The sequence below is a fragment of the Saprolegnia parasitica genome (assembly GCF_000151545.1).
Source record: "Saprolegnia parasitica CBS 223.65 unplaced genomic scaffold supercont2.112, whole genome shotgun sequence".
In the NCBI taxonomy this organism is placed as follows: Eukaryota; Oomycota; class Saprolegniomycetes; order Saprolegniales; family Saprolegniaceae; genus Saprolegnia; species Saprolegnia parasitica.
Genome location: NW_012156506.1, coordinates 35,823 through 61,560, shown reverse-complemented (window position 1 = coordinate 61,560; position 25,738 = coordinate 35,823). Strand labels below are relative to the sequence as shown.

The following is a 25,738-nucleotide window of genomic DNA, read 5'->3' as shown; positions in this document are numbered from 1 at the left end:
GACCTCCAAGTGCGCGTTTTCTCCAACGCCGCCGCCTCGTACCTCGGCAGCAATGGCACGACCCCCAGTTTTGTGCACTTGACACCGGAAAATTCGCGGCGCTGGCGGGCGCTCGCCGCGTGGTTTGCCATCACAGCGTACGGTCGTGACGGCCACGCCGACATTGTCGTGCGTAATATTGATGGGGCGCGCGCCCTTGGCGCGCGTATCGAGGCCGAGCTCGGGCACGTGCTTCGACTCTTGGCGCCGGTCCGCCTCAATATCGTCTTGTTTACCTTTGCCAACGATGCGGTCGCGAACGAAGCGAGTATGCTCGACCTCCTACAGCGCCTTCGCGACACGGGCGACGCGTTCATGACACCAACGTGCTACGACGGCACGTGGGCGATGCGCGCGGCGTTCAGCAATTGGCAAACGACCACCGACGACGTCGACCGCGTCTTTGCCGCGCTCCGTCGCGTCGTCGTTTAAGACAAACGACGTCGGTGACGGCGCCACCGCCAGCAACTTCCGCACCGCCGCAAGCGCCGGTACGACTCCACCTCCTCTGTCCGCGGTGACACAAAACGACGACGACGGCGACGACGACGGGCGTCGGAAAGACAACGTCAATAAAGTAGCTTCTTCAAGATGCCGTGCATTCCAACGCACTTGAAATTCAGTGCAGTGCTACCCTTGGCCGGTACAAGTAGCTTTGTGGAGACTGCTGGTATTGAAAGCTTGTGGTTGATGGGAGCACCACGCCAGCGTCAGCCAAGCGCCTAGATGCAACGGCGCGCCACCGACATGGACAGCTTTTGCTTTGAACGATCCCATGTGGCGTCAAAAATTTGTAGCCAAAAATATGGAGACGAAATCCAACCACTCATGTAGCGTAGGTACGTGTCATCGGCGCAACCTGCGAGTACGACTCCTTGAACCAACGTGAGCGACGTCCACCGCAGCTCGTCGCTCGCGTTGGCTGTCCCGTCCGCGACCAGCTTGGGCTTTCTGAGTTTGCCCTTTGCTTGAGGTGGCACATCTCCCTGTGCTCGTCAACCCATCGTCGTGTGTTTGCCTGGCGTCAATGGGGGCGAGATCTTGGCCATCAAGTCCTTCGCTTCGCTGCTACAGCGGCCGACCGCAGCCAATGACGTGACGGTCCGTAGAGGCCGGCACCTTTGGTCGTGGCGCCAAAAATCAGCGCTCTGTAGCATGTAATTCAAGAAACGGTGCGTTTCTATTGCTTTTCTTTATGCAAATATAAAAGTAATAAAATTATATTGCAGGAAATTTTAAATCGAAGTTCGAACTTCATAGACAGCCTGCAGATTACATGGGGGGACCCATTCCATGTAGCATATCCAGCACGACGCTTCGCCTTGTTACCACGCGGTTCTCGCCACCAACCCCGACGATGGCGTCGACCATATCTATCCCGATAGACGGAGGCCATTTGGCGTAGGGAGCGACGCTGAATGGTACGGTGGCACTGCCGGTGCGACGGAAGTACCGGCGTGTCGCATGGAGGGGACCCCCTCGAAGCGAACATCGAAGTTTATGAAGATGCAACGGCCTCGAGCCAGGCTGCGTTTGTATCGGTCGCAGAGTCGCATATCCGAGCTCACTCCTCCATTGCGCCACGCAGCATGACCGGCGGCCAGACGATCTTCAAGGGCCTCTTGGGCCTCGACGACTGGATATGGTGGATCATCATCGGCGGCGTCGCCTTCTTCCTCATCCTCCTCGTCGTGTGCTTCTGCATCTGCATGCGCCGCGCCCGCGCCAAGGGTCGCCGTGACGCCGAAGAGGCCATGCAGGAGCAGCGCGAGACCGAGGCGCGCGACCGCATGCTTGAGGAAGCACAGATCGCGCGCCAGCAGCGCGAGCAGGCGCAGCGCCTCCAAGACGAGCAATTCCAGCACAAGCTGTCCATGTCGACAACGTCCTCGAGCGCGTGGCAGCAACCCAACCCGTACAACGCCTCGACGTATGGCCGCACGAGCGAGCCGGGCTTGTACCGCCCGCCGTCCGCAGGGCCCCATGGCTTTGTGCTGCACGACGCCGAGGCGCCGTACGCGAGCCTCCAGTCGCCCAACCACACCACCGGCCATGGACGCATGCCGAACCCGCGCGACGACTCGTATGCGTCGACGGCCGGTCGACCGCTGAACGACTCGACGATGAGCGCCGACATCGTCGACTACTCGGTCCAAGGCACGTATCTTTCGCCGCGGTCCAAGCAAAAGCTGTACAGTGACCTCGACCGCCGACAGTCGCCGCATCGCAAGTCGGACGCGACCGACTTTGAGCTCGACGTCGACCACCCGGCCGAGCGTGTACCAAGCCACCGATCGATCGAGTTTTAATACATCTATTTTCATCTGTGCTCGTCCTCGACAAGACAGGCGTGTCGCTTAGGTCGACGCGTCACCACCACGCGTGCTTGGTCGCGTGGCTACGCGTCGTTGCCCGTGGCGTCGAGTCGCTTGTCGGTAGTGGCTGGTGCATGGCCGCGGCGGCGCGATCGAGGAAGAGGTTGAAGCGCGACCAGTCGAGTGTGCACTGCAGCGCACTCTACAAAACTCGCGTGTTCAGAGGCGAATCATCGTGTCACGAGACCACGTTCGTACGGCGTCAATAGCCTCCATCTTGAAGTCTTGCATGGGCGATGGCCGCTTCGACGTCGATGGCGTGACAAGGTCGTGCTTGTTGCCGATGATGAGCGTCGGAAGCTGCTGCACCTAGTCATACAATGGAACGCCTATCGCTTCGCGGATGATGCGTTTTCGCACATACCGACTGGTAGCGCGCGTCCGCAAAGACGTCGCCGCGCACGCGCTGGGCAGCGTTGAGCTCCCTACATAGTACGCCACCATACTCGGTGCGGCGACGGCATATTCGAAGCCTACGCAATCCATTTCTTGACGTTGGTGTACGACCGCTTGTTGCTCGCGTCGTAGACAAAGACAAGCCCTAGCCATGGCAGCGTCTGTCGTCGCACCGTCCACGTCGATCGCAGACGTACCGTGGAGCTGGTGGTAAAAGGCGGCGCGGCTCAGCTCGTACCGCGGGTGCCCGCCCACGTCGATGAACTCGACAAAGGTCTCGTTGGGCCGCATCTACAGAGGTGTTCGATGCGCCGCCATCGTCGCCAGCCGCGTACCAGCACTTGGGTTGTGCAGCCGACCGTCCATGAAGGCTGCCGCAGGCTCGCGCCATGGCAGACAAAGTGCACCAGCGACGACTTGCCGACGCCCGAGTCGCCGACGACGCCGATGCGGACCGTGCTCGCGTCCATGGCAAGGGCGGCGTATCCGGAAATAGCAGCGTATCCGGTCATCGCGGCGTATCCGGCACATATCGTATCCGGATGACGTGGCAGCTGCCACGCTCGCCGTCAAGGCCACACGCAGTTGACGCCGGGACCTTTGCTGGGGTCTTCGTCCGCTGGCCTCCGACGGTGGACAGATCTTGCTGCTGCTTGTGTAGTCTCTTTTATGCAGCACCGTGCTATATAGCTCCGCCACTACTTGATGCGGCTTGGTGTTCGTAGCACGCGAGAAGAGAGTAGAATGAAACAAGAAGAGGGCTGGATTGGTGCGTCTCGGCACTGGCCTATCATGGCGCCAGGGTCGAGAGAAACAGGACTAGACGTCTTCGGCGTACGTCGACGACTTGGAGATAAGGATCGGCAGCGAAAACTCTTGGCCCGATGCAATGCGTGAATCGATGTCAATGGCTTCGACGCGAAAGTTGAGCCACCTACGCACGCGCGTCATGAGCACATCCGTGAGCTTTTATCAAGTGCGCACTCTTTTGTGGCTTGGACCGTGTACGGCAGCAGCGTCGACGCGACGTTCTCGACGCTCGCCGTGTGCAGGCCCGAGATCCCTTCCAGCTTGTCGTTGAGCACGTCCCACTTGGCTTCGGCGCTCTGCTCGTTGCTGAGCTTGGATTTTTCCTTTTGCTTGTCTTCTGTCTCGGCCGCGTTCTGCGAGAGCACTTCGATCCACTCGCGACGCTCGTCAAACGACGGCGCACAGAGCTGGAGGCGCGCGGTCGGTCCATTGTCGACGTAAAAGCAGTTGAAGAGGATCGTGCGACTGCCGTTGCTCTGGTCGATCTGGTTGGCCATCTCGCCCACGCGCGCGCCAATCACGCTGATCTCGCGCTTCACATTGCCGCTCTCGCTGTCGGCGTACCCGAGCTTGTTGTTTCGGAGCGAGAAGAACTTGGGCTTCCACTGGTTCTTGTAGAGAAAGCCTTGCTTGAGCAGCGACCCCTTCTTCTTCCACGTCACAGGTGTCGAGAGCGGCGTCGAGGCCACGCCTTTCGTCTTCTCGTCCGAGAGCTTCTCGGCGTAGACCTTGGCGGCCACATAGACCGACTCGAGCAGTCGATGGTACGCGACTTGAATCTTTGGGTCCATTTTCGTCGACCCGCTAAGCTCCTTGCGCGAGAAATCTTCCGAGACGGACCGCGTCTTCCGGTCCTTGCGACCCGACTCTTCGTTGAAGCTGCGCCGGCTGCTTGAGTCGCCACCCGTCGGCGTGTTGGCGCCCGAGTTGGACGCCGAGTGGAAGCCGCGCGAGTAGCTTCCATTGGGCGACGCGACCGTGATGGTGACGGTCGTCGGCGACTGTGCCTGGCGCGGCGACGAGCTCCACATGGCGCGCGGCGACGACGACACGGAGCTGAGGCGCTTGGAGACCGACTCGATGATGTTGCTCGCGCTGTAGCTGCGCGATCGCTTCTCCGCCGGCACATCATCGGCGCCGAGCGACGAGGTAAAGTCGGCGCCAACCGCGTCAATGTACCGGCGGCTATGGGGCGGCGTGTCGACAAACGACGACCCGCGCTGCGTCCAGCCGTGGGCCTTCATGGCCCGGAACGCAATCAGCGTATGGAAGAAATGGCGCACTTCGCTGTGCCAATGGAGGAAGAGCTTGAAGAACGTCGACGGCGTCGCGAGCTCGGATCGGAGCTTGTCGGCGTGCCGCTCCGGAAAGCAGTCCCACGTGTTGTAGAGAAACTCGAGCGTCGTGAGCAAGATCTGCGTGTGCTCCGACTCGAGTAGAATGTGCAGCGCCGAGCAGAGGAACCGAAAATCAAACGTGGGCGGGAGGAGCGAGACTTCGTCGCCGGCCGGAATCGAGTATTGCGCGTCTTGGTGAAAGTTCCAGCGGTCGTTGTTCTCGAGGTGCGAGAGCCGGTACGACGAGAGGCGGACGCGCCAGCTCCGAATCATATACATCCACACGCCGAGGAGCTCGACGACGCCAATGACCGCGGGAATGTCGTGGACGTTCGTCGACGAGAGCAAGAACTTGGTCATCGGGTTGATGATCGTCGGGTTGGCGAGCATCGTGCACGAGAGCTTGTACAAGGTCGGCGGCAGCCAGCCCGACTTTTGACCCTTGAGTTCGAGAAAGAAGACTTTCAGCACTTGCGCGTAGCCCGGGAGGTGGACCCACCCAATCTTCTGATGCAGCACCGCAGCGTGTCGAGGACGTACCACAGCCATTGGTCGAGCAGCAAGATGTTGAGTGTGTTGGTCTCGTTGGGGAGCCGGCGAAACCGCGCGCGGTACGCCTCGCCGACGACTTCGTACTTGTCTTCGGCGTCGTCTTCCTGCGTCTTGAGCACCTTCTCGCCGTATGCGTCACAGAGTGCCTTGTGGAACCGACGCCAATCCAAGTGCGCTTCGAGGCCATCCATCGCAAACAGATCTGCATCTAATCGACCAAGATATCGTACCCGCGAGATAGAGACGAAGACACGGACCCGCGTTCATCTCGAATTCTTCCGTGAGCTCTTCGACCGGCTCCATATACGACTCGGCCCAGAGCGAGTAGAGCTCGACGCCAAAGCTCGGGAGGCGAAAGCAGAGCACCGAGAGCATGCGGGCAACGAAGAACATAAAGTTGTTGTTCATGACGCCGCGCACCGAGACGGCTTGGAGGACGCAGAACTTGGTCTCGACGAGCATCGAGCGCAACTTCAAGCCAAATTCAAGGTCCTTCTTGGCCGTCTTGTCTTGGTGGCGGAAGAGGCCGACGGCCGCCGGTGTCACCGAGTCAAACCCGAGCAGCGGCAAGTCGCTGAGTTCGGCGCGCTTGACGAGGTAAAAGAGCAGCTCGTAAAAGATGTTGCGCAGCGCGTAGTGCCGGACGCGAATGTTTTCGAGCAGAAATTGCCACAAGCGGAGCAGAATCGCCTTGGTCTCGTCGAGCGCCTCCGACGACGCGTAGACCCACGAGAGCATCGACGCCTTGTGCGACACTTGGAGCATGCGCAGGATCTTGGTCGCCTTGCGGATCTTGCCTTCCTTGTCGTCTTTGGCCGTATTCGACATGAGCTCGATGAGGTCCTGCATTTTCTCGAGAATGCGCTGCGCCTCGATCGGGATGATGACCTTGGACTTGGACTTTTTGAGGTTTTGCGGCAGCCCGACAATGACGCTGGACGACGACGAGATGCCGTTCTCGGAAATGACGCCGCTTCGGAGCTGCCGGACGTCCGGGATCTTTGTGAAGAGGATCGTGCCGTGGATGACGCCGACCTGGTGGCCCTTGAGCGTTAAATTTTGCTCAAACCGGCTCGTCACGCTGTTGTCGAGCTGCATCTGGAGCATGAGCAGCTCCGACTCGCGGTCTTTTGTCTCGTGCCGCCGCCGAATGCGCTCCTGGAGCGCATCTTCAAAGAGCTTCTCGAGCGAGAGCCAGCTCTGGCCAAAGAGCACCGTGTTGGGCAGCTCTGCGTCCAAGACCACGTCCTCGTCCGTCTCGGCCTAATAGCAATGTATCCATACAGGCGACAGACCAACAAGAGAACGTACGAGCTCCTTCTTGTACTTGTCGTACATGACCAAGAAGCCATTGTCCGTGTCGGACGACATTTGGCCGCGACCGCCCGAGAGGTTGCGCACCTACGCGCAGAAACAACATGCAGCCCAATAGCAATACTATCAAGATGATACCTCGAGCTTGAGCGTCGCCGACATGAGCTCGTCAAAGGTCGAGTAGCGCGTGATGGCCGGGAGGTGGTCGGCGGCCGACGTCCACTCGACGTGGATCGGGTCTTCGTTCATGGTCGTGAGCGAGTCTGCGGACGGCGCGGGCGGCGGCATGATCGTCTCGTCGTCGTGCAGCACGGCCGTCGAGGTCGACGAGGTTCGGGACATGGGCCGCGCCGAGAGGACCTTGAGGCGCGCGAGCGACTGGAAACTAATCTGGTCGACGTCTTCGATCGCAATGCGCTCGGCGGGCTTGAGCGTGTTGCCGAGGTGGAACGACTCGGACGTGCCGATCGTGCACTTGTACGAGACCGCGTACTTCTTGAGCGGCAGCGACGAGTCTTCTTGGAGATCGTGGCCTTCGGGGCGGTCGATCTCGTTGCCGATCGCGGGCATAACGAGGCCGACGTCGCTCACGCAGATGCTCCAGTTGTTGCACTGCTCCATGTAGCAGTTGAAGACGACGCGGCCGTTGGTGCAGCCTTCGAGGTGGTGGTCGTGATGGACCGGCCCGGTCGCGATCGAGAGCAGGTCGACGACCGCCGACCCGATGAGCGTCTTGCTCTGGAACGTGCGGCTGCTAAAGACCTTGATGCTGCACTTGCGTTCTTTCAGCATCGCGACGCTTTCCTTGTACTCGAACGCGATCGTGACGCCCTTGTACGTCGGGTTGAGATCGCCCTTGATGACTGGCGTCGTGAATGGCATGTCCATGCCATCCCAGTAAAACTCGACAAAGGGATCGGACTTGCCGCCAAACTTGCGCGACTCGAGGTTGCGGCACTGGATGCCCGAGATGCGCACGCGAAAGATGCACTCGGCCGCCGAGAGCCCGTGCTCCTGGAAGATGGACCGCAGTAGCTTGGGCGACTTGGCCGGGCTCTGCGGCCGGCCGATGCTGAGGTGCTCGCCGTACTCCATGGTCGCATGGCTGAGGCGGAACGAGTCCACCGGGTGGGGCTGCGTGATGGACGCCCGCGTCGCTTCGGGCGACGCCATCGTCCGAGTAGTAACGAATCCCAAACTGGCCGCAGCCGGCGGTGGGCGGTGGTGAGCTGCGCTTAATTAGCTGGCCAATCACGTCGCCTTTTGCCAGGCATTGGCCAATGAGCGATGCGAACGATCTTTTTCATTAGCTGGCGAATGGCCGGCGGCGAAAGATTGCATTTCAGCCAATGAGGTGGAGAGTAGCATAGTACCCAAGTCACGTTTTTCCCATTGCGACAAGGATGCATAGAAAAGTTGACGTCGAGAACACCCACTTTGGTGAAACGACGTGAGCAAACGGTTTTTTGGCCAATCACAAGCCGCGCTCAAGTGGCCACACACCCGCGATCTTCTTGGGGAAGCGCGGATGGAACGACGTCCTGCCATGCGCGTCCTCGCCGTGCTCATCCTGGTGATTGCCATGGCCATGGCCATGACGCCGTACGAGGCCATGCGCGAGAGGTACCGCGCCAACGACATGGCTGGCCTCGAGCGCGCAGCGCGCGATGTACTCGCGGCGCCAACGCACGATGATGCGCAGCGCAGCCTCGCCTACGAGCTCTTGGGTGTTGCCCAGTATACGCTCGGGAATCTGCCGGCAGCGACCGCAACGTTTCGCGCCGGCGTGCGCTGGTTTCCCGACCATGCGACCATGTGGCTCCATCTGGGCGACTGCTACTTGGGCCAGCTCAAGATGCCACAGGCGCTCCGCGCCTACGAAGTCGCGATCGTCGAGAAGCGATTGAGCAACGACGTGATCAAGCTCTTCAAGGCACGCAATTGGGTTGCCAACTGGACCGACCACGAGCATGTTGCTGACCACGTGCACGCGATGGTGCTCCGCAGTTTGTCGCAGGTACATAGCTAATGACGTGCATGTGGGCGGTGTCTTTGTGACCTTCCTGACGTGGCAAGCGGAGGGCACATCCATCTCCAACATCGTCGCGTCCGACTGCTACGACCTTTCGCCGGCCGCGACGCTCGCGTTCGCTCGCCTCGCCCTCGCGGTGCAGACGTCCTCGCACCAGATGCCGCTGCCTTGCGACACGACGGCGTCGCCCACGCAACTGAAACTCGGTACTACGTCGTCGTCACTCGCGTCTCCCGGACCATATCGTAGGGTTTGTCTCGTCCGACTTTGGCCTGCACCCTATCGCGACGCTCGTGCGGGGCCTCGTGTCCTACCTGCAGCGCGATCCTCGCTTCGAGGTACGGCATCTTGGTCGGCACATGCGAGCCACCGTCGGTTGCAGGTCTACTGCTTTGCGCTCTCGGACCAAGGCAGCTGGTGGCGCTCCAACATCACGGGCGAGGTCCATGCGATGGTATCGCTCACAGGCATGAGTACATTGGAGGCCGCGGAGACGATCCGTGCCCACGGTATCCACGTCTTGGTCGATCTCAACGGCCATACGCTGCACTCGGGGCTGCCAATCCTGAGCCATCGCCCGGCGCCGGTCCAGGTCGATACCACTGCCATCTCCATATCGTCCATATCTTGGCGTAGGTGAGTTTTCTTGGCTTTCCGCAGACGACTGGCGCCAGCTTCATCGATTACTTTGTCGTGGACGCGATCGCGGCACCGCCACGCATGGCCAGCGGCTTCTCGGAGAAGCTCGTGTACCTCCCGCTGAGCTACATCGTCAACGACCACAAGCAGGTTGGGTTCGCTCAAGTCGACCGACGGCGTGTGCATGTCGACTAGCTCATGCTGCACGTGACGACGCACGCCCCGCCGTTGCGCGAGGACGCCAAGCTGCCTGCCTCGCCCTTCGTTTTTGCGACCTTTAGCAACTGGCAAGTCGGTGCTTTCTTCAACGACGTGTCGTAGTACACGATGACCGACGTTTCGGTAGAAAATGGACCCGACGCTCTTTGGCATCTGGATGCGCGTGCTCCGTCGGGTGCCGTCGAGCGTTCTCTGGTTCATGCAGTACCCGGTAGAACGCCAGCCTCGATGTCGACGCGAGAATCTAGCGGTAGGGGCACGAGGCCGCCCGCGACAACTTGGTGGGCGAAGCGTTCGCACAGGGCGTCGATGGATCGCGTCGGCTTGTCTTTACTGCGCTCAGTCCATGGATCAATCATACGTGGGTACCTGTCCCGACGTTTGTATCAACTTGATACAAATGTGGAATACAAGGTCAAACAAGCCGCCGATGTCGTGCTCGATACGACGATCAAGAATGGTCACACGACGCTCGTCGATGCGCTCTGGGCAGGTACAGTACTCTCCTCGTCGGACGTCCTGTGACGTCGTAAAGGTGTCCCCGTCGTGACGTTGGAAGGCGACCGCATGAACAATCGCGCCGGCAGCTCCGCAACGGCCTCGGTACATGCCACGACCGTGCGATCGGTGGCTTATACGAGTAGCTGCATCACGAGCTCCACGCGACCATGACGACCCACTCGCTGAAAGAGTACGAAGACACGGCAGTGTTGCTCGCGCAGTCGCATGCACTCCGTCGTCGTCTCCGCGATGCTGTGCAAGGCCACCGGTGCGATGCCAAGCTCTCCTTCCGTCGTCGTCAGCATCGTCGGGATGTAGGACACAGAGCCTCCTCTTCGACACGTCAGCGTTTGCCTCGTACTTTGGTGACGCAATGGTGGCGACGTGGGATCGCAAGGGTGAGCGTCCCGCGCACGTCGCCGTGCCCTTGGCGACGTCCTGCGCGCATTCAACACGGGACACCACCGCACGAACCATCCGGGCGCTCAAGAAGAGAGACAAAGCGCCGATCTTGCTTCACATTGGCGGCCACACGCAGCGCGACGGCTGGCAGCTCGTCAACATCCAGCACGCCGGCGCCGCGACGCCGGATGTGCTGAGCGATATGCAATCGTTGCACCAATTCGCAAGCAGCTCGGTAAGCGATGCGAGAGAATGGGACAAGATATGATATTGCGTACTACTAGGTCACAGCCATCTACTCGTCGCACGTGCTCGAACACGTTGGGTACGGCGCGGACGCATCGTTTGCAGTCGCCACGACGCTTGCCGAGTGGTTCCGGTTGCTCTTGCCGGGCGGTGCGCTCTACTTGTCCGTACCCGACTTGAGCGTGCTCGCTTCGCTGCTGTTGGACCCAACCTTGACGCTAGAGGAGCAGCATTTTGTGACGCGCATGATCTACGGCGGCCAAGTCGATGCCTACGACTACCACAAGGCGGGCTTTACGCTGCCGATTCTGCGCAGCTATCTAAACGACGCGGGCTTTTGCAAGGTCCAGCACGTCCGTTCGTTTGGACTCTTTGCCGACACGAGCGACCTCGTCTTCCACGGCCGCGCCATCAGCCTCAACGTCGTCGCTACCGCGTGCAAGCTCGGCACTACTGCCGTGGATGTACACCTGCCCACGCTCCAGTATTGGACCAAATGAACAGTTTTTCTTTTTCAATGGCGACTTGATACATGAAGAGGAGTATTTAGTACATCGGTCATAGCGGTCGTTTAGCGAGGACGGGACTTGGCTTGCAGAATAGACGGGACGCCGGGTGCATCAAAGTCCATGGCCACCATGCCCGTGGCGCGCAGCGAAGCGACGTTGGCCGATCGTCCGGTGAGCGGCGCCGACACTTGTCGCGGTACGGACGCCGGGCGACCCGATGGCACCGAGACGCGGCGGGGCACTACATGGATATGCTCAAGAGAGATGCAGCAGAGGCGTCTTTCGGTACATGTTGCAAGGGGCGATGGCGGCACGGCCGGGCGCGACGACGACGACGACGTTGTCGTTGGCGTCGAGGACTGGTGCTGCGTCATGAACTGCATGAGGTTGGCATTCTTGCGCTTGGCACCAATGCCAAGCATCTTGGCCCTACGCCGCCATGATGCGATTCCATTGACGCACGCACGTCATCCGCCTACACAATCGACTTTTGCGCCATCGACGAGCCTTTCGCTGGTGGTTGGGCCAGCGACGCTTTGAGATCGTCGATCGTCGACGGCTTGAAATTGGCGACCGAAGGCGTCGTCAACTTGTGCTTCTTGTGGACGTGCATGGCCACGTCACCGGTTGCCGAGACCATTGTGGCCGGCGGCGTCGACGACGTGAGCCGATGCGTAGCTGCCTTGCGCTTGGGCGCCGCCTTCTTGGCCGCACGTTCGGGTGCTAGTGCACGATCAAGACATCGCCTTGATCGTAAGAAGCGTACCGTACGAGCCGGACGAGAGGTTGCGGACACCGTCGCCGTCCTTGAACACGTCATTTCGAAAGGTCTGCGCCGAATTGAGCTCTTGCCGACCTTTGCCCGCGTCTTTGAGGCGCTGGGCCAAATGAATGACGCAGTAGCGCGACTACATGAATCTTAGAGGACGCACGACCGTAGTCCGTGATGGCACCTTGGCCATGTTGACGGCGATTTTGCATTGCCGGCCGCCAAGGGTGTAGCTCTGGCAGTAGCCAAAGTCCAGAGAGGTGCCTAGACCAGGAGCGTCCTGTTCTGTCGCCTGCGGGAGCAGTGATGATACCAATCATGGCCACGTCGTGGCCGTCGGACACCTTGAGCGCAAACTTGCCGCTTTCGCGCGCCGGAAGCACGACCGGGTTGATGACGGCCACGAGCCGTCCCGTGCTGCCCTAGTGCAGCATTTTTCTTCGTCACGGCTGTTGTGCTTCACACAAGAGGAGAAATACCTTCCAATGCGCTTCGTACGCATCGTTGTAGAGGAAGAGACTCACAATGCAGTTGTCGAGGTCCGAGATGGTCCAGACGACGTACTTTTTACCGTCCGGCGCCGTGAGGTGGCTGGCGCTCGTAACGACGCCGATCGTGACCCAGTCGATATCTTCGTTCTCGAGGCGGCTCAAGTGCTTGGACTCGAGCTCCGCGAGGCGCACGTTCGTCCGGCCCTCCATGTTGGCGCGCATGTCGTCCGCCGAGATGACGCGGTCGCGCACGCGCAGCTGGGAAAACTCTTCGGCCGACGACATGTCGAGGTCCGACGGCGCCGCTTTGGTTTGCGTAAAGCCAAACTTGTTGCTCTCGAGCTCGGCCGTGAGACCGATCGTCGCGAGCGGCTGCGGCTGCGAGATGTTGGTGTACGGCGCGGGCGTCTTGGCGGGCTTGGCCTTGCGCCGCGGCGGCGCGCTCTCGCGAAATGGGACATCGGGCACGCTCGACACGACGCTCGCAGCCGATGGCTCGCTCTTGATCTTGATGAGCTCGGCCCAGTTCCACTTCTCGTCGGCCATCGTGCAAAGCTCGCTGCCGTTGCTTGTCGGTCGGTGTCGCTATCCGGACAAGTCAAAATTGGCTTTCCGCGCGAACCAAACAAACCGCCATTGGATTGAAGTTACGACCCATGTTGGACTATTTCACAGTCCAAGAGCATCACCGTCCGTGTACATCCAATTGATCTTCTGGTTTGAGTGCATACGCGAGGGGTCGAGTCCAACCCGAGCGCTGTGGTATGAACGCCTGTCCACCGATGCAGTAATCTAAACACACGCAACCGATGTAGAATCGTTCGTTTTCACCGCGAACTAAAAGGCACCGCCGCGTGGGCACCGTACCACAGATATCACATACTTCAAATTGTGAGTGTTCATACACTTGCTACTCGACTTGATGCGTATGATGCCATCAGGTCCTCATAGTGCCGAGCTAAAGTTGGGTGTAAGTAGCGTGGCTATGACAAGAATGATGATCACGAACGCTGGTCCGTACTTGGATTTTGAGGCAAGGCGACATGACCGAGACGACGACTACGACGCCGACCGACCCGATCGCGGAGCTCTTGACTCGCGTATGTCTGAGGAGCGTGCTTTCTTCTCGTGTCCCATGTAGCGTGCATGTAGGAGCGTTCGTGCATCTTTGAGACGCGCGTCGAGATGGCTGCCGAGTGCAAGGAGGCCGGCGCGACGTCGCAAAAAACCGGCGATTACGCGGCGGCGGTCCGTTGCTATGAGCGCGCGCTCTTCCACGTCGAGTTTGATGAAGGCACGTGGGCCTTTGAGGTACCGTGTTCGGCTGATAGCATTTATGCGAGACGAAGTCTGTAGCTTTTGGACAAGCACCGTGACGCTGTCAACGTCGTGCGGCTTCCGGGTACGATGCTGCCTCCTGTCTTGCAGGGGGTCATGTCGCTGCGTCTGATAGTGTATCTCAACCTCGCAGCGTGCTACCTCCATGAGACGCTACTCGACCCGGCCAAGGTCCACGAGCACTGCGACCTCGCGCTGGCCATTGATGCAGACAGCGTCAAGGCCTTGTACCGAAAAGGCCAAGCCTTTCTCCACAACAACGACAGCGACGGCGCCGCCAAGGTGCTTGCCAAGGCGGCGCGGCTCCAGCCCAACGACAAGGCGATCCGCGCGGTAACTAACCTCGCGTAACCGCGCGTCGATGCGATACACTCGGTAGGCGCTTGCGCAATGCAAAGAAAAACAGGCGCTGGCCCGCGACCAAGACAAGAAGCGCTGGGGCGGCCACTTGCTCGCGGCCAAAGACGTCCCGCCGGCCGCCGACACTGCCCCACCGGCGGCTGCTTGGCCTCTGTGGATGCTCTTGCCCTCGCTCGTCGTGCTTGTTGCTGCGGTGCTGTACGCTGTTTATGCGTACTAGGCTGCGGAGGAATAAAGCATTTTATACACAAGGCAAAGCTAGTTGTACTCGTACACCTTGACCTTGTTGAGGTACTTGTCGTCGCACTCGCGAAACTGGCGCCTACAGAGGTCACCTGGAGTTGCAGTCGTCTGCTTTGTTGTGGGCGGTGTACCAGTAGGTGTAGTAGCCACTCGCCTTGACGCGCGTACACCGAATGAAGCCGTTTTCCCAGCGCTCGGGCTCGCCGTACTTGGCCCGGTAGTCGCTAATGTCCCGCCACCCTGTCTGCTGGATGCGAAACGCTACACAAGCATTTCGTTGCAACCTCATGCTGGTGGCCCATAAACGACCTTCCTCGACCTCGGGCGTCCACTCTTTCGGTCGGTACATGCGCGTCGGCTCAGGGTACTTGTGCTCGTCGGCCTCGTTGTTGTCATCGCTCAGGCAGCAGCCTTCCGCAAGCTTGTACTTGGAAGCTTCGAGCTGGCGGCTCGAACGCAACGAGTTGCTACGGTCCAGTGAGCCTGGCTTGGTCTTGAGCGGAGCGCCTTGATACCTCCGTGCGAGGGCGGGCCCTTGGGACGAGAGGGCCCGGCGACCGACGCTCATCGCAGAGATCGAGAGTCCTTCCATCGAGTCGAGGGATTCACTTGTGCTCAAAAGCAAGGGACAAGTTGGCGATGGAAACGCCCGTCCTGTGAATAGCTCTGAAACTCACCATCGCGATATACGCGGTAGCGACTAACATAAGTTCGCACCAACGGGGCCGCCGCCCAAAGCCAGTCCAGCTCGCACTTGCGTGAGTCATCGCCTTTTGGGTATGGCAACGAGGTGACTTGAGGACGCCACTCGCGGTGCCGCCATCTTTCTTCTCAGCGAACTCGAGAGGACAACAGACCCTGTTGGGGTTACTGCCCACGCGCTCCACACGACTCGTGCTTGCAGGTCTGCTTACATTTCAAGTTGAAGCTGAGCAATGAAGTCGCCCCAGCTAGGTCTGGGTTAAATTCTTGTAGCACGTCATATTCCTTCATTCTTCATTTCTATTCTCCACGATCTCGAGCGACGTCACGCCTTAAACTTGTTGGTGAATTGCTCTTGTTGAATCGACGCCGTCATGACTCATAATAACGGCCCTTTGGGAAACCCTCGCTTCGAGGCAGCGCACGGAAACGGTTCAACAGCGACACTGCGTACAATGGATTCTTTGAACGATCGTCCACCACGCAACCAGAACTCTCCACGCGAAGCGCCCTTGTCTCGCAATCAAGGTGCCTTGGATCCTAGAGCCACCAGTGTATCCATCGTGCTCAGCCATGTGGATGACGTGGCAGCTTCTCCGACAAGAACACACACGTCAACGCACACGCGTCGTCGTTTATTTTTTATGCAACAGAGGGTAGACACTACTACTACAAGTGACAAACGCCTTAGACAGCCTTGGTGGGCGCGTCGAGGGGCACTGCGAGGGCAATCGACGCGCTCTCGTCGACGTCGTCCGTCATGCGGGGCGTCTCCATGAGCTCAAACTTGGTCGTTGGCGTCCCAGCGCTCTCCACAGCCAGAAGACGGGGCGCCGTGGAGTGCTGGTACGTGCCAACGACAAGCGACACAAAGAGCGTCATGGCGACAAAGACCGCCATCGTCGAGCTTGCACGCAGCGCATCACAGTTGACGCTGCAGAGAACGCGCACCTCCAAGTCTACCTCGTGCTTACTACTGCCGCACACGTGGTTGCTTGCATACGAGTTGGCGAGTGACGCGTTGGCAGCGAGTGTGAACACCAAGCTCGCGAGGTTGAGCGCAAGCACGATTGGCCGGTGAGCCACATACAGTGCGGTGCGGTACGCAGCCGCAAAGGCGCCGCCGGTACTGAGCACGACAACGATGAGTGCCGCAGTCAACGAGAGCTCGGGCACGTCCATGTCGCTAATCTCTTGAACATATGCACTGCAAGACGTCGACTGCATGTAGCGGCCGACGCAGCTCGTCGCGAGTAGTGCGAGCATCGATGTGAGGCCGTGGAGGCCGACGGGGAGGCACGGGCACAAGGCGATGGCGCGAAGACGAGCGGCGATGGTCGAGGCTGCGAACATGGTTGCGTGTCGAGAGCAAAAGGCAAACTGGCGTCTTGAATGGCAAAGTGGTGGTTTGATAGGCAAAGTGGTGGTTTGAATGGAGTATACTAACTATTTTCGATCAAGGCACGGGCACCTGAAACTGAAATCTAGCGCCCTTGCTAGACAGGCCGCAAGGGTATCTTTAGAATGATAGATTTGGATGTGCTGGCAAGGTTGGCAAAGCACTCGGATCTATCTTCGTGTCCCGTCGGGCCGTTGTTGAGTGTACCTCGTCGACACCTATTTACGCCGATTCGTGGCTAGACGTTCTTTGGCTTTTCTCAGGCTAAAAGAGATGGGACAGAGAGGGCGTTTCAAGAGCCCAGTCGTAGTGTAGGTCGCTATGCGAGACGTTCTCAATACTACTGTGGAGGGCGACGCCGCCTCGCTTTCATTCCACAGCGTGAACATCCTCGCACTCGCTTCCTCTATCTCTATCAGCCTTGCGAATCCAGTCCAGTAGTAGAAATAAACACATGGATTGCACATTACGGTCGTCTCGCATCGCTACCCGACGATCTCTATAGTAGAAGACGACGACGTTGGAATTACACGGCCATGGTCGGTGTGTCGAGCTCGACGTGGAGGCAGTCCGAGTGCGGCGTCTCCATGAACGTGGTGCTCTTGGTCGCCGGCGTCTGCACCAAAAACATGGTGCGGCGGTCGGCCAAGTGCAGCTGGTAGCCGGTCGAGAGCACGGAAAACAACAGCAGAAGCACAAGAATGCCGTCGGCCACGAGACCGCCGTTGAGTGCCCCGCAGTTGACGTCGCAGATGACGTCGAGCTCGGTCGCGTACCGGCTTGAACACACATATTGGCTAGCAGCCGAGAAATTGATGGCCGTGCCGGCGCACGTGTTCAAGACGAACGCGACAACATCGGCCGCCATGATGTGCAGCCGTTTCTCCATGTACCACTGTCGGTGCTTCAGGGCCTTGTGCATCCAAACAACGCTCGCACACGCCGTAATGATGGCCGAAGCGAGAAGAAACTGGAACGGTCCCGTCTTGCTGACGACCGACACGAACGGGTTGCAGCTCGTGGTCTGAAGGTACTTGATGGTGAACGCAGCCGTGCCGAGGCTAACGATTGCGGATGCGCCGTGGAGCACTTGAGGCAGTGCTGGCGCGACGAGAACCGAGAGGAGGCGCGGTGGCAGCGATGGCATATCTCCAAAAGGGTGCAAATTTGAGTATGCAACTTTGCGCGCGAGAAAAGACTGAAGCCCATCTTCCGATCGCTCCGATTGGATTGATTATAAAAAGCGAGTCTATTTTAGATAATACCAGCCGTTGTTGCGGTCTATCAATAGAGCCGGTGCGGCAACGGACGGTGGTGGACGGCGGCGGTTTCGGACGCGTAACGACCATGAGTGCCCGCAGCGACGACGACGACGACGACGACGAGACGACGCTGAGCCAGCTGCTTCGGCACTCGAGCGACGACGACGACGACGAGGATGACAATAACGACGACGATGACGACGACGAGAGTAGCAGTGACGACGGCGCGTCGAGCTCGTCTCTGAGCTCGTCGAGCTCGGAAGAAGAGCCGCCAGACATTGTGACGCAGCTCGGGCGCGGCTTGACCGCAGCAGCGCGCGCTGTCGTGGGCACACGCGAATCGCGCTTCGCGTCCCGCACCAACACGACGCTCCAGTGGAAGCAGGACGTCGCGTACGAGCAAGCAAAAGCGGCGTACGAAGCTCAAAAGGCCGCCAAAATCCAAGCCGACGCCGCTGCCGAAGCCACACGCAAGCTCGATATGAAACGCGAGAAGAAGGCCAAGCTCCAGCGCCGCGGCAACCGCAAGGTAGCCCGCAAGATGGCAAAGAAGGCCGCCGCCTGCGATCTCCAGCAACAAAAGCGAGACGCCAGGATGACGGTCGTGTCCGAGATCCGCCTGCACCGGCTCAGCGTTCTCCACGCAGCAGAAGGTGCGCCAGCATTGGCTACAATCGCGTCCGCACCGACGCTGCCCATCACCGACATTGCCAAAAGCATCGCGAGCCGCCGGCTTCAAGATACCCGCGACGACGCGCTTGCAGCAGCTATCGACGTTGCTGACGCTCTCGGACGTCACTGCGGCATGCTGCCTGCGATCCGAACGCCACCGCATGTCGTGCCAAAGGAGCAGCTCGAGACAGCGACGGCTCTTGTTCTACGACTGGCGCCCCCCCCGGACCCAAAGGCCCCCCCGAAGCTCAAGACACTGTTTACCGTCAATTTAAAACGTTTCCGCCACGTCGAGGAATGCAAAGGCGATCGCATCGGCGAGGCAGCATGCATTGAGCTCGGCAAGTCGCTCCTCACAGGCGCTTGTCCGCGCCTCATGGAGCTCAACTTGTCCTGGAACGACATCAAGCTACGGGGCGTCCTGTCCCTCGCCGAGGCGTTCAAGCAAGGCGCGTGTGGTCTGCTAACACGCCTCGACTTGCGGGCCAACAGCCTCGACGCGACGGCGCTCATACAGCTCTTTGAGGCGCTCTCGAGTGGCGGCCTACCCAAGCTGCAGCACCTCGTTTTTGCTGGCAACCTCGTTGGCGATCGCGGCGGCAAGGCGGTTGCCCACGCCTTCTTGGCGGGTGCGCTCCAGCACCTCGTCACGATCGACCTCAAGTCCAACGGCATCAAGAACGACGGGTGTCGAGCCATTTTCAATGCGTGCACAGCGGACTGCTTTCGCCGCCTTGGGCCGTCGCTCGAGCTCATTGACCTCCGCCGCAATCAGATCAACTACGCCACGGCCCAGTCGCTGACGCCGTGTCCCAAACACATCAGTTTCTAGCCTTGCGTTCGTGTTCGTCGTCGAGCACTCTGCTGCGAGCGAGCAAGGGTTCTGCAGATGGGGGCGTGCGAAGCAGGGACGGTACATGCATGTCGACCGAGCCGTTCTCGGTGCTTCCACGCCTCGTGCATACCCGCGTGCGTCGTGACTTTTCTGCGGACAGGGCTTCGAACTCCAGCACAGCATCATTTTCCTCTTGTCATTCATCTTAAGTATTTCTACGAGTACGATTCTGGTAGCACGCCAGCGGGGTAGCCACGAGCTAGCTCCGAGTTGCAGCATCGACGCATTTATTGTGGGTGCTAGAGTCCGGCGCCGTCCGTCACACGCAGAAACCAGACACCTCGATCCCTGGACGCCAGCCAAGGGATACAAATCAAGTTGACTTGCCTTGGCCACAGCATCGAGCAGAGAGAGCCTGCAGAAATCACATGCGACAAGGGCGCACAAGACACATATTACGCAGAGACGACTTCCGTTTCCTCGTCTTCGATCATTGCTGGCCGGGGCTTTCGCCGGGCGCGCGCCATCTTCGCGTGGTAGGTGGTCCAGTAGCGGTCGCGGCAGATGCGCGCTTCCAAACCGACAAAGTGGCTGATCGTTGCCCAGTTGGTGGCTTCCATTCTTGGTGCTCGCAACATGTACACGGCGCAGAGGAGACGGCGGTCCGAGTGCGGGTTGTGGTCGACCACCGTGTCGGCCAGCGGGCCGGCGTCGGCGAGGCGCGTCGCTTCGGCGCGGAGGGCTACGACACGCATGAGGCAGTCGACGGGCGGCCGGCGCTTCGCTGTCTTGCAGACGCGCGCAATCTGCGTCGAAATCACGTCCCACGTGGCGCCCGTCTCGACCAGCGTCGCAAGCGCCTCGTCCTCTTTGAGCGTCCACTTGGCGCGGCGCCAGTGCGGCGACACCTGCAGGTTCCACGCGAGGGCGTAATGGAAAGGACGCTTCGAGAGCTCGTGCTCGGCGACGAACGCGACCCAGTCGTCGGGCTGCATGGCCGACGGCTCGGGCGGCAGGCGCTGCAAGATGCGCTTGATGTGGTTCGCACGTCGCTCGAGGATGCGCGCAGCGCCAATGGCATCGCGTAGCTCTTCGCGGTACGGAGCGAGGTGTCGGGACACGGACGTGACCGGTGGTATCCGCTTCGGCACGACCTTGCCGGCCGCGTTCTGCACCAAGTACTCGGCAGCCAAGAACGGCAGCTTGCGCTTCGCCACGCGCGGCGCCGGCTCGTAGCATGCGAGGAGCGACTGGACCGTCGCTTCCGCCTTTGTGTGGGCGGCGAGCCCGGCCTGGATGCGAGCGTCCGCCATGGCTGGGTGGATGACCTTGTTCCGCGCCTTCGTGCGAATCGCGCAGATGCGCGTCTGGATCGCATGCTCGCGCGCCTCGAGCACGCGCAGCGTCTCTTCGAGCGCGGTCATGTACGCCCGGTTCGCGATGAGCGCGTCCGTGACGGCCGCGGCCGGACCGTTCCGTTGCGATTGCATCCGGATACTAACGCGGATTTTTGCCGGATAGGGCGGTTGGCATGCCATTGGTGATCTTGTCGGCCGATGGACGCGATCGAGGCTGCGTTGGCCGCCAACTTCGCCTACGTGCGCGCGCTCGAGGCCTACGTGCAGACGTGCGACACGAAGGAGGCCGAGATCCACGACCGGCTGCGGGCAATCCGCGCGCGGAAGCGCGGGCGCCACGACGTGGTGCTGGCCGACAAGGTCGCCGCCGCGACCGCGAGCCGGGTCACGTACACCGAGGTGCATCTCGCAATGCAGCCGCCGCCGCAAACGCTTCCGCGCGGTACGAAGAAGCGGCTTCTCGGTGCGTACCGTGAGAAGCGGTCGGCGTTCTTCCAAGTACCCTGCGCGCGCGTCCACGGCGGTAGTGTGAGCCTGTACTACACCAACCCGGACGTGCAACACTTGACGATCATCCAGCAGCGGTACCCGGACCCGAAGATGCTTCTGTTTCGCAAGTGGAAGCCCGCCGAGGTGAGTGGCCTCAACAAGGCGATCGTTGCGCTCGACGATGACGACGGCACGTCGTCCATCGATTGGGAGCGGGTGCGCGCCAAGGCGGGGCTGGCCGACCGAACGCCGCGTGCGTGCCAGCTGCGGCATTTGATTCTGCAAGAGGAGATGCTCGAGAAGGCGTGTGCGTGGACACCACGCGAAGACGAAGCGCTCGCCCGCCTCGTTGCCACCAGCCACGACTGGCCAGCGATTGCAAACACACTGCACACCGAGCACGGGTTTCCACCCCGCCTTCCCGTGTCGTGCCTCATTCGGTACCAAACCATGTGCAACAACGACTTGTTTCCGAGCGTGTGGACACCGGAAGAAGACGAGCTGCTGCGCGACGTCATGGCGACGATGGCCGGGAACGAGAGCAACATTTGGCGCCTCGTGGCTGAGAAACTCGCGATCGGGCACACGCCCGACCAGTGCGGGTACCGGTGGCGCAACCACCTCTGTCCTACCGTCAAGACGGGCCATTTCTCGGTCGAGGAAGACCGGCGACTGCTGCTCGCCATGTATGTCGTGGCCGCCGACGCCGACGGCGGTATGACTGCCCGCTCGAATTTGGATTGGCACAAGGTCCAAGACCTCATGCCCGGTCGCACGAACGTCATGTGCAGCCAGCGCTACCGCGACTCGCTCAACCCGTTCAAAAAATACGACCATTTTACGGAAGCCGACGACATGGTGATCGCCGAGGGCATCCGGCTCCATGGCACCAACGCCTGGCCGGACATTGCCGCCATGCTGCCCGGGCGGTACCCGGACCAGATTCGGAAGCGCTGGCGCGCCATCCAGCAGCGGTTCGACGTCGAGGAAGACGACGCGCCGACCGTGCGGGTGCGCGGGAAGGCGACCGCGTCCTCGGTCGTCAAGACGCTTCGGCGCACGACCCGCGTCGCAAAATCTACTACCAAGCGAAAGAAGAGCCAGCCAACGAAGGCTACTACCAGCATGGAGCAAACCGACGTTGTGCCCTTGTCGGGTGTGTTCCTTATTTAAGACCCAAGAGGAAACAACGGGTGCTTTGTTCTACTGTGTTGAGGGTGATTGCCGACGCGTCGCTCCGAGAGAGACAACCAACGGCACGTACTTGCACCATGCGCCATCGAGTGCACGGATGTCAGGATGCCAGCGCTATCAACCATCCGCTGCAGGTGTCGCTTCCCATGCAGCGGGCGGTTCTCAGACGAGCTCTCGCCCACGTGGCGCCCATGTGTAGAAAAGGATGGTCGGTCACCCGTCTTCGACTTCGAGTGTTTCTGACTTGTGTATGATGATGTATTACAACAGGTATAAAGTAAGTCGTGGAACCTTCGAGAAGGCACTATGACGATGCATCCTCGTGCTCGACCAAGTAGACGTAGGGGTTGAGCAGCGCAAACTTGGATTGCAGCGCGTGTGCGTCGACCAAAGCCACCGAAGGGTCGTCACTTTCGGGCACATGGACACCAGCGAACGCGTGGAGCAGTGCGGGAACCGACGCCAGGTCGTCACCTGCGTTCTCGTTCATGGGTGGCCAGTGGTCCAAGACATACGTGGCTTTGGCAACGCCCCGCGAGAAGCGAGCCAAGCTGGCATGGCACGGCGGCAGCACGTCCAGCGGGTGGCTCGAGGCACACATGTGCAAGAGGAACGGAACGACCGCCACGTCGCCCGTCGCCGCGTCTGCAAACAACTCGTGCAGCAGATGCTGGATCGCCGAGTCGTGGCACCACAGTGGCGCACTCAAAAACGCCGCCTTGTCGACGACGGCGTCCAGCGTCCGACGGGTGCGCCAGTGCCCACAGAGCGTTTCGAGGTCCCGGACGTCAGGCACGGGTAGCTTTTGTGCTATTGCGAGCGAGAGCAGCAGGCGGCGCCAGTCGACGGCATCGGCCGTCGCAAACGCAACCGCCATGTTGGCCACCGCCGGGTACGACGTCCAGACGGGCGGTAGCAACTGCGCAGTGGCCACTTGGACGATGCTTGCTGTGAACGCGGAGACCGACAGCGGCTGTCCTTGGCTGTTGTTTGTCGCTGCCTGCAGCGCGCGGACGATCCAACGCAAGTGGTGCACGCTTAAAAAGCACTTGTGGTGAGCCATGTGCACGCCGTGGCCATCGAGCGGTGTTGTTAGCGACTGCAGGCGCGGCCAGCACACTTTTGCTGGTGTGGACGCGTCTCGAATCGCGCGAAGGGCCTCGATCACATGGGCAATATGGCGAAAATCCTGGTGCACAAACTCCACCAGCGCTTTGTCGAGGCTCGTCTTTTCTGCGTCGACGGCGCCGGCCACCCGGCGTGCCACGTTGTCGGCGAAGCGAACGACACCGATGCACCGGCGCAGAAACAACGCGCGCTCGGTATCGAGAACGTACGATTGCAGAGAGCTGCCGGCCGATGATGCGCTGGAGACAACGTCGCCGACGATGTCATCAAGTGCATCGTGCAGCGTCGACGTTGGCGGAAATGCCTGCAGCGCGTCCAAGGCCACATGCATGCCAGCGTCGTTCTCTGTTGACGACACGGCGGCGATGGGGTCTACCAGCTCGAAATACGAGGTCAAGTGCCGGAGACGTCGCAGCAGCTGCTTCTTTTCTGTGCGAAGCAGCGCCGTCGCCCAGGTGACCACACTTTTGAGGAACACGTCCACTGACAAGTGCCACGTCTCGGGCGACTGCAGAAAGGCGTTGGCGGGGCCTCGAACGGCGTCGACAAGGTCGCCGAGGTCCACTTCCAGCGCCATGACGCGTCGCTACATCACGTTGAATCCTAGTGCGACGATGACATTGACATACGCGGACATGTTCGCGGCGCTCGTTGGGCGAGGCAAACGTCCGAGGCGCGGCAAGATCCTGCAACGCGGCGTCAATGACGGTCTGCTGGGACGTGTTGGCATCCAAGACGGCGAGAAACTGATTGCGGAGACGCAGAAAAGGCCTCGAAAAGCTCTGCAAACTCTCGTAGAAGGCTTGGAGCGCCCGCACACGATCCACTTGACACTGCTCCACGTCCTACCGCACGTTTCTTGCATGAAAGACGAGAGAAGAGAGACCGAGGTCAAGTACGTGGTAGTTGACCGCGTCGTCGAGATCCCGGAGCGATTCCCACGGCAGCGAGTGCTCGCCGCATCGATCGCGCACGACGAGGAGCTCCGGGTGTGTCATCGTCCGTCGGCGGTCGTTTTTCATCGCTGTCAGCGCCGATACAAACCTGTCCGGGTCGGTCGCAAGCAAGATATGATGCGCGTCTGGCGCCAGCCGAAGCAGCGCCTGCAGCGTCTCGTCCAGCGCCAGCGCGGGCGTCGTCGTAGTGTTCAACTACGAATCGTTCACTTGGTACAACCCTATCCAATGCTTGCGCACCGTGAAGGCGCAGCCAAGCGGCTTCCAGAATGCAGTCAGCGCTGCCGTCGTCGTCGTCCACGTCTCGGCGCGAGCAAGCACGTCTTCTTGGCAGCATCTGTGCCAACATCAGCGACCAGCGCGTCGGTGCTGGCGTCGAGGAAAAGCGCCCAGTCGATGCTCGAGAGTGGCGCGCCCTCCGTGACGACAACCTTCTCGTCCCAGGATGCGACTAGCTGCGTGCTTCGAAGGGCGAGCTCGGTGTCCGAGAGACCATGGAAACGCTTCAGCATCTCGACCTCGAACGCTTTGGCTTCCTCTTTGGAGCTAGCGTCATCGTTACAGGCAAGATGATCGATGATAGTCTATCAATGTATCAAGCGCACCGAGGGTAGTTGAGAAGGATCACGCCGAGAAACGTCGCCGCGTCGGCTTGTGTAAAGACGTGCACGAGCGCTTTGCATACCATATCGGACACGACAGCGTCCGGGATCACTCCGCCTTTGGCCCGCGCCTGCGTCATCTTGGTGCCGAGCGCCGCCATTTCCACCTACATTACATTGATACATTGATACTTTTTGAACGCTCAATGGGGCGGGTACTTCAAGGGGCAACGGCTTCTCACCCGCAGCTGGCTTGCCGCGCTCGCTCAGCTTGACACACCGATCGACGCACGCATCAACGGTCATCAGCTGCAACCCCGTATTTGCAGCGAGCGTCTTTGCGACTTTGCTATTGCTGTCTTTGGCGTACCAGCAGAGAAGGAGCGGTCGGGACAATGTAGATGCGAGCGGTGGCCACGACGTCATGAGGAGCTCACTAGGCGGTGTCGTCGCCAGCGCATGGATGGTCGCTTGGATCTACAATAGAATGAGTGCAAACAGACGCCGTTGCAACGCCCACCGCGTCGACGTCGGTCGTCGGCGGCGGGTCGCCCATGTCGGGTGTGCCA

The 25,738-nt window shown here is 60.3% G+C and overlaps 14 protein-coding genes across 14 annotated transcripts in view; 6 read left to right on the top strand and 8 right to left on the bottom strand.

Annotated features, from left to right (window-relative positions):
* Positions 1-471, top strand: part of SPRG_22339 (hypothetical protein) — a gene marked incomplete at both ends in the record, with an annotated part of 648 nt that extends 177 nt beyond the window's left edge. The window contains one exon of the mRNA XM_012353024.1: positions 51-471. Within this exon, the coding sequence (XP_012208414.1) occupies positions 51-471 (421 nt within the window). The remainder of the gene's footprint in view (positions 1-50) is intronic.
* A 1,111-nt stretch (positions 472-1,582) lies between these two features.
* On the top strand, positions 1,583-2,366 carry SPRG_14139 (hypothetical protein). Its single transcript, XM_012353007.1, has one exon. It carries the CDS (start codon positions 1,629-1,631, stop codon positions 2,346-2,348), a length of 720 nt encoding a protein of 239 aa, XP_012208397.1. The 5' UTR covers positions 1,583-1,628; the 3' UTR covers positions 2,349-2,366.
* SPRG_14138 (hypothetical protein) lies at positions 2,339-3,293 on the bottom strand. The gene is made up of 6 exons (XM_012353006.1): positions 3,146-3,293; positions 3,008-3,101; positions 2,892-2,955; positions 2,779-2,839; positions 2,613-2,723; positions 2,339-2,556 (listed from the first exon to the last, which is right to left on the bottom strand). Exons 1-6 carry the CDS (start codon positions 3,278-3,280, stop codon positions 2,410-2,412), a joined length of 612 nt encoding a protein of 203 aa, XP_012208396.1. The 5' UTR covers positions 3,281-3,293; the 3' UTR covers positions 2,339-2,409.
* A 336-nt stretch (positions 3,294-3,629) lies between these two features.
* On the bottom strand, positions 3,630-8,012 carry SPRG_14137 (hypothetical protein; the record flags this gene model as incomplete). Its single annotated transcript, XM_012353005.1, has 6 exons — positions 6,962-8,012; positions 6,821-6,910; positions 5,767-6,772; positions 5,494-5,717; positions 3,795-5,464; positions 3,630-3,744 (listed from the first exon to the last, which is right to left on the bottom strand). Exons 1-6 carry the CDS (start codon positions 7,994-7,996, stop codon positions 3,630-3,632), a joined length of 4,140 nt encoding a protein of 1,379 aa, XP_012208395.1. The 5' UTR covers positions 7,997-8,012.
* A 357-nt stretch (positions 8,013-8,369) lies between these two features.
* Positions 8,370-11,366, top strand: SPRG_14136 (hypothetical protein; the record flags this gene model as incomplete). The annotated part of the gene is made up of 13 exons (XM_012353004.1): positions 8,370-8,840; positions 8,905-9,061; positions 9,105-9,193; positions 9,238-9,447; positions 9,492-9,644; positions 9,690-9,785; positions 9,841-9,924; positions 9,968-10,078; positions 10,128-10,206; positions 10,249-10,316; positions 10,358-10,482; positions 10,533-10,851; positions 10,901-11,366. The coding sequence occupies 13 exons, from the start codon at positions 8,370-8,372 to the stop codon at positions 11,360-11,362; spliced, it is 2,424 nt and encodes an 807-aa protein (XP_012208394.1). The 3' UTR covers positions 11,363-11,366.
* A 21-nt stretch (positions 11,367-11,387) lies between these two features.
* Positions 11,388-13,196, bottom strand: SPRG_14135 (hypothetical protein). The gene is made up of 7 exons (XM_012353003.1): positions 12,620-13,196; positions 12,454-12,562; positions 12,325-12,404; positions 12,138-12,279; positions 11,851-12,094; positions 11,661-11,800; positions 11,388-11,612 (listed from the first exon to the last, which is right to left on the bottom strand). The coding sequence occupies exons 1-7, from the start codon at positions 13,175-13,177 to the stop codon at positions 11,434-11,436; spliced, it is 1,452 nt and encodes a 483-aa protein (XP_012208393.1). The 5' UTR covers positions 13,178-13,196; the 3' UTR covers positions 11,388-11,433.
* Positions 13,197-13,674: 478 nt separating this feature from the next.
* SPRG_14134 (hypothetical protein) lies at positions 13,675-14,632 on the top strand (the record flags this gene model as incomplete). The annotated part of the gene is made up of 5 exons (XM_012353002.1): positions 13,675-13,731; positions 13,784-13,942; positions 13,988-14,033; positions 14,085-14,302; positions 14,349-14,632. The coding sequence occupies 5 exons, from the start codon at positions 13,675-13,677 to the stop codon at positions 14,547-14,549; spliced, it is 681 nt and encodes a 226-aa protein (XP_012208392.1). The 3' UTR covers positions 14,550-14,632.
* SPRG_14133 (hypothetical protein) lies at positions 14,556-15,164 on the bottom strand (the record flags this gene model as incomplete). Its single annotated transcript, XM_012353001.1, has 3 exons — positions 14,556-14,651; positions 14,704-14,833; positions 14,882-15,164. 3 exons carry the CDS (start codon positions 15,162-15,164, stop codon positions 14,588-14,590), a joined length of 477 nt encoding a protein of 158 aa, XP_012208391.1. The 3' UTR covers positions 14,556-14,587.
* Positions 15,165-15,961: 797 nt separating this feature from the next.
* SPRG_14132 (hypothetical protein) lies at positions 15,962-16,700 on the bottom strand (the record flags this gene model as incomplete). The annotated part of the gene is made up of 1 exon (XM_012353000.1): positions 15,962-16,700. Exon 1 carries the CDS (start codon positions 16,625-16,627, stop codon positions 15,962-15,964), a length of 666 nt encoding a protein of 221 aa, XP_012208390.1. The 5' UTR covers positions 16,628-16,700.
* Positions 16,701-17,112: 412 nt separating this feature from the next.
* On the bottom strand, positions 17,113-17,861 carry SPRG_14131 (hypothetical protein). The gene has a single exon (XM_012352999.1). It carries the CDS (start codon positions 17,818-17,820, stop codon positions 17,200-17,202), a length of 621 nt encoding a protein of 206 aa, XP_012208389.1. The 5' UTR covers positions 17,821-17,861; the 3' UTR covers positions 17,113-17,199.
* Positions 17,862-18,020: 159 nt separating this feature from the next.
* On the top strand, positions 18,021-19,664 carry SPRG_14130 (hypothetical protein; the record flags this gene model as incomplete). The annotated part of the gene is made up of 1 exon (XM_012352998.1): positions 18,021-19,664. The coding sequence occupies one exon, from the start codon at positions 18,021-18,023 to the stop codon at positions 19,437-19,439; it is 1,419 nt and encodes a 472-aa protein (XP_012208388.1). The 3' UTR covers positions 19,440-19,664.
* Positions 19,665-19,693: 29 nt separating this feature from the next.
* Positions 19,694-20,932, bottom strand: SPRG_14129 (hypothetical protein; the record flags this gene model as incomplete). Its single annotated transcript, XM_012352997.1, has 1 exon — positions 19,694-20,932. The coding sequence occupies one exon, from the start codon at positions 20,930-20,932 to the stop codon at positions 19,898-19,900; it is 1,035 nt and encodes a 344-aa protein (XP_012208387.1). The 3' UTR covers positions 19,694-19,897.
* A 66-nt stretch (positions 20,933-20,998) lies between these two features.
* Positions 20,999-22,462, top strand: SPRG_14128 (hypothetical protein; the record flags this gene model as incomplete). The annotated part of the gene is made up of 1 exon (XM_012352996.1): positions 20,999-22,462. One exon carries the CDS (start codon positions 20,999-21,001, stop codon positions 22,460-22,462), a length of 1,464 nt encoding a protein of 487 aa, XP_012208386.1.
* Positions 22,463-22,727: 265 nt separating this feature from the next.
* SPRG_14127 (hypothetical protein) lies at positions 22,728-25,627 on the bottom strand. The gene is made up of 7 exons (XM_012352995.1): positions 25,389-25,627; positions 25,173-25,336; positions 24,924-25,113; positions 24,808-24,870; positions 24,511-24,762; positions 24,241-24,456; positions 22,728-24,197 (listed from the first exon to the last, which is right to left on the bottom strand). Exons 1-7 carry the CDS (start codon positions 25,593-25,595, stop codon positions 22,788-22,790), a joined length of 2,502 nt encoding a protein of 833 aa, XP_012208385.1. The 5' UTR covers positions 25,596-25,627; the 3' UTR covers positions 22,728-22,787.
* Positions 25,628-25,738: the final 111 nt, after the last annotated feature.

Bases quoted from the DNA above. Each gene is read 5' to 3' on its own strand.
- SPRG_14139 (XM_012353007.1), top strand. From the start codon at position 1,629: ATGACCGGCGGCCAGACGATCTTCAAGGGCCTCTTGGGCCTCGACGAC.
- SPRG_14138 (XM_012353006.1), bottom strand. From the start codon at position 3,280: ATGGACGCGAGCACGGTCCGCATCGGCGTCGTCGGCGACTCGGGCGTC. The intron at 3,102-3,145 runs GTACGCGGCTGG...ACACCTCTGTAG, and splicing joins GCTGCACAACCCAAGTGCTG to ATGCGGCCCAACGAGACCTT. The intron at 2,724-2,778 runs GTATGTGCGAAA...TTGTATGACTAG, and splicing joins CGGACGCGCGCTACCAGTCG to GTGCAGCAGCTTCCGACGCT.
- SPRG_14135 (XM_012353003.1), bottom strand. From the start codon at position 13,177: ATGGCCGACGAGAAGTGGAACTGGGCCGAGCTCATCAAGATCAAGAGC. The intron at 12,280-12,324 runs GTGCCATCACGG...AGATTCATGTAG, and splicing joins TCGCCGTCAACATGGCCAAG to TCGCGCTACTGCGTCATTCA. The intron at 11,801-11,850 runs GTAGGCGGATGA...ATGGCGGCGTAG, and splicing joins ATGGCGCAAAAGTCGATTGT to GGCCAAGATGCTTGGCATTG.
- SPRG_14131 (XM_012352999.1), bottom strand. From the start codon at position 17,820: ATGCCATCGCTGCCACCGCGCCTCCTCTCGGTTCTCGTCGCGCCAGCA.
- SPRG_14127 (XM_012352995.1), bottom strand. From the start codon at position 25,595: ATGACGTCGTGGCCACCGCTCGCATCTACATTGTCCCGACCGCTCCTT. The intron at 24,871-24,923 runs GTCGCTGATGTT...GCTCGCGCCGAG, and splicing joins ACGCCAGCACCGACGCGCTG to ACGTGGACGACGACGACGGC. The intron at 24,763-24,807 runs GTGCGCAAGCAT...AACGATTCGTAG, and splicing joins CGCTTGGCTGCGCCTTCACG to TTGAACACTACGACGACGCC.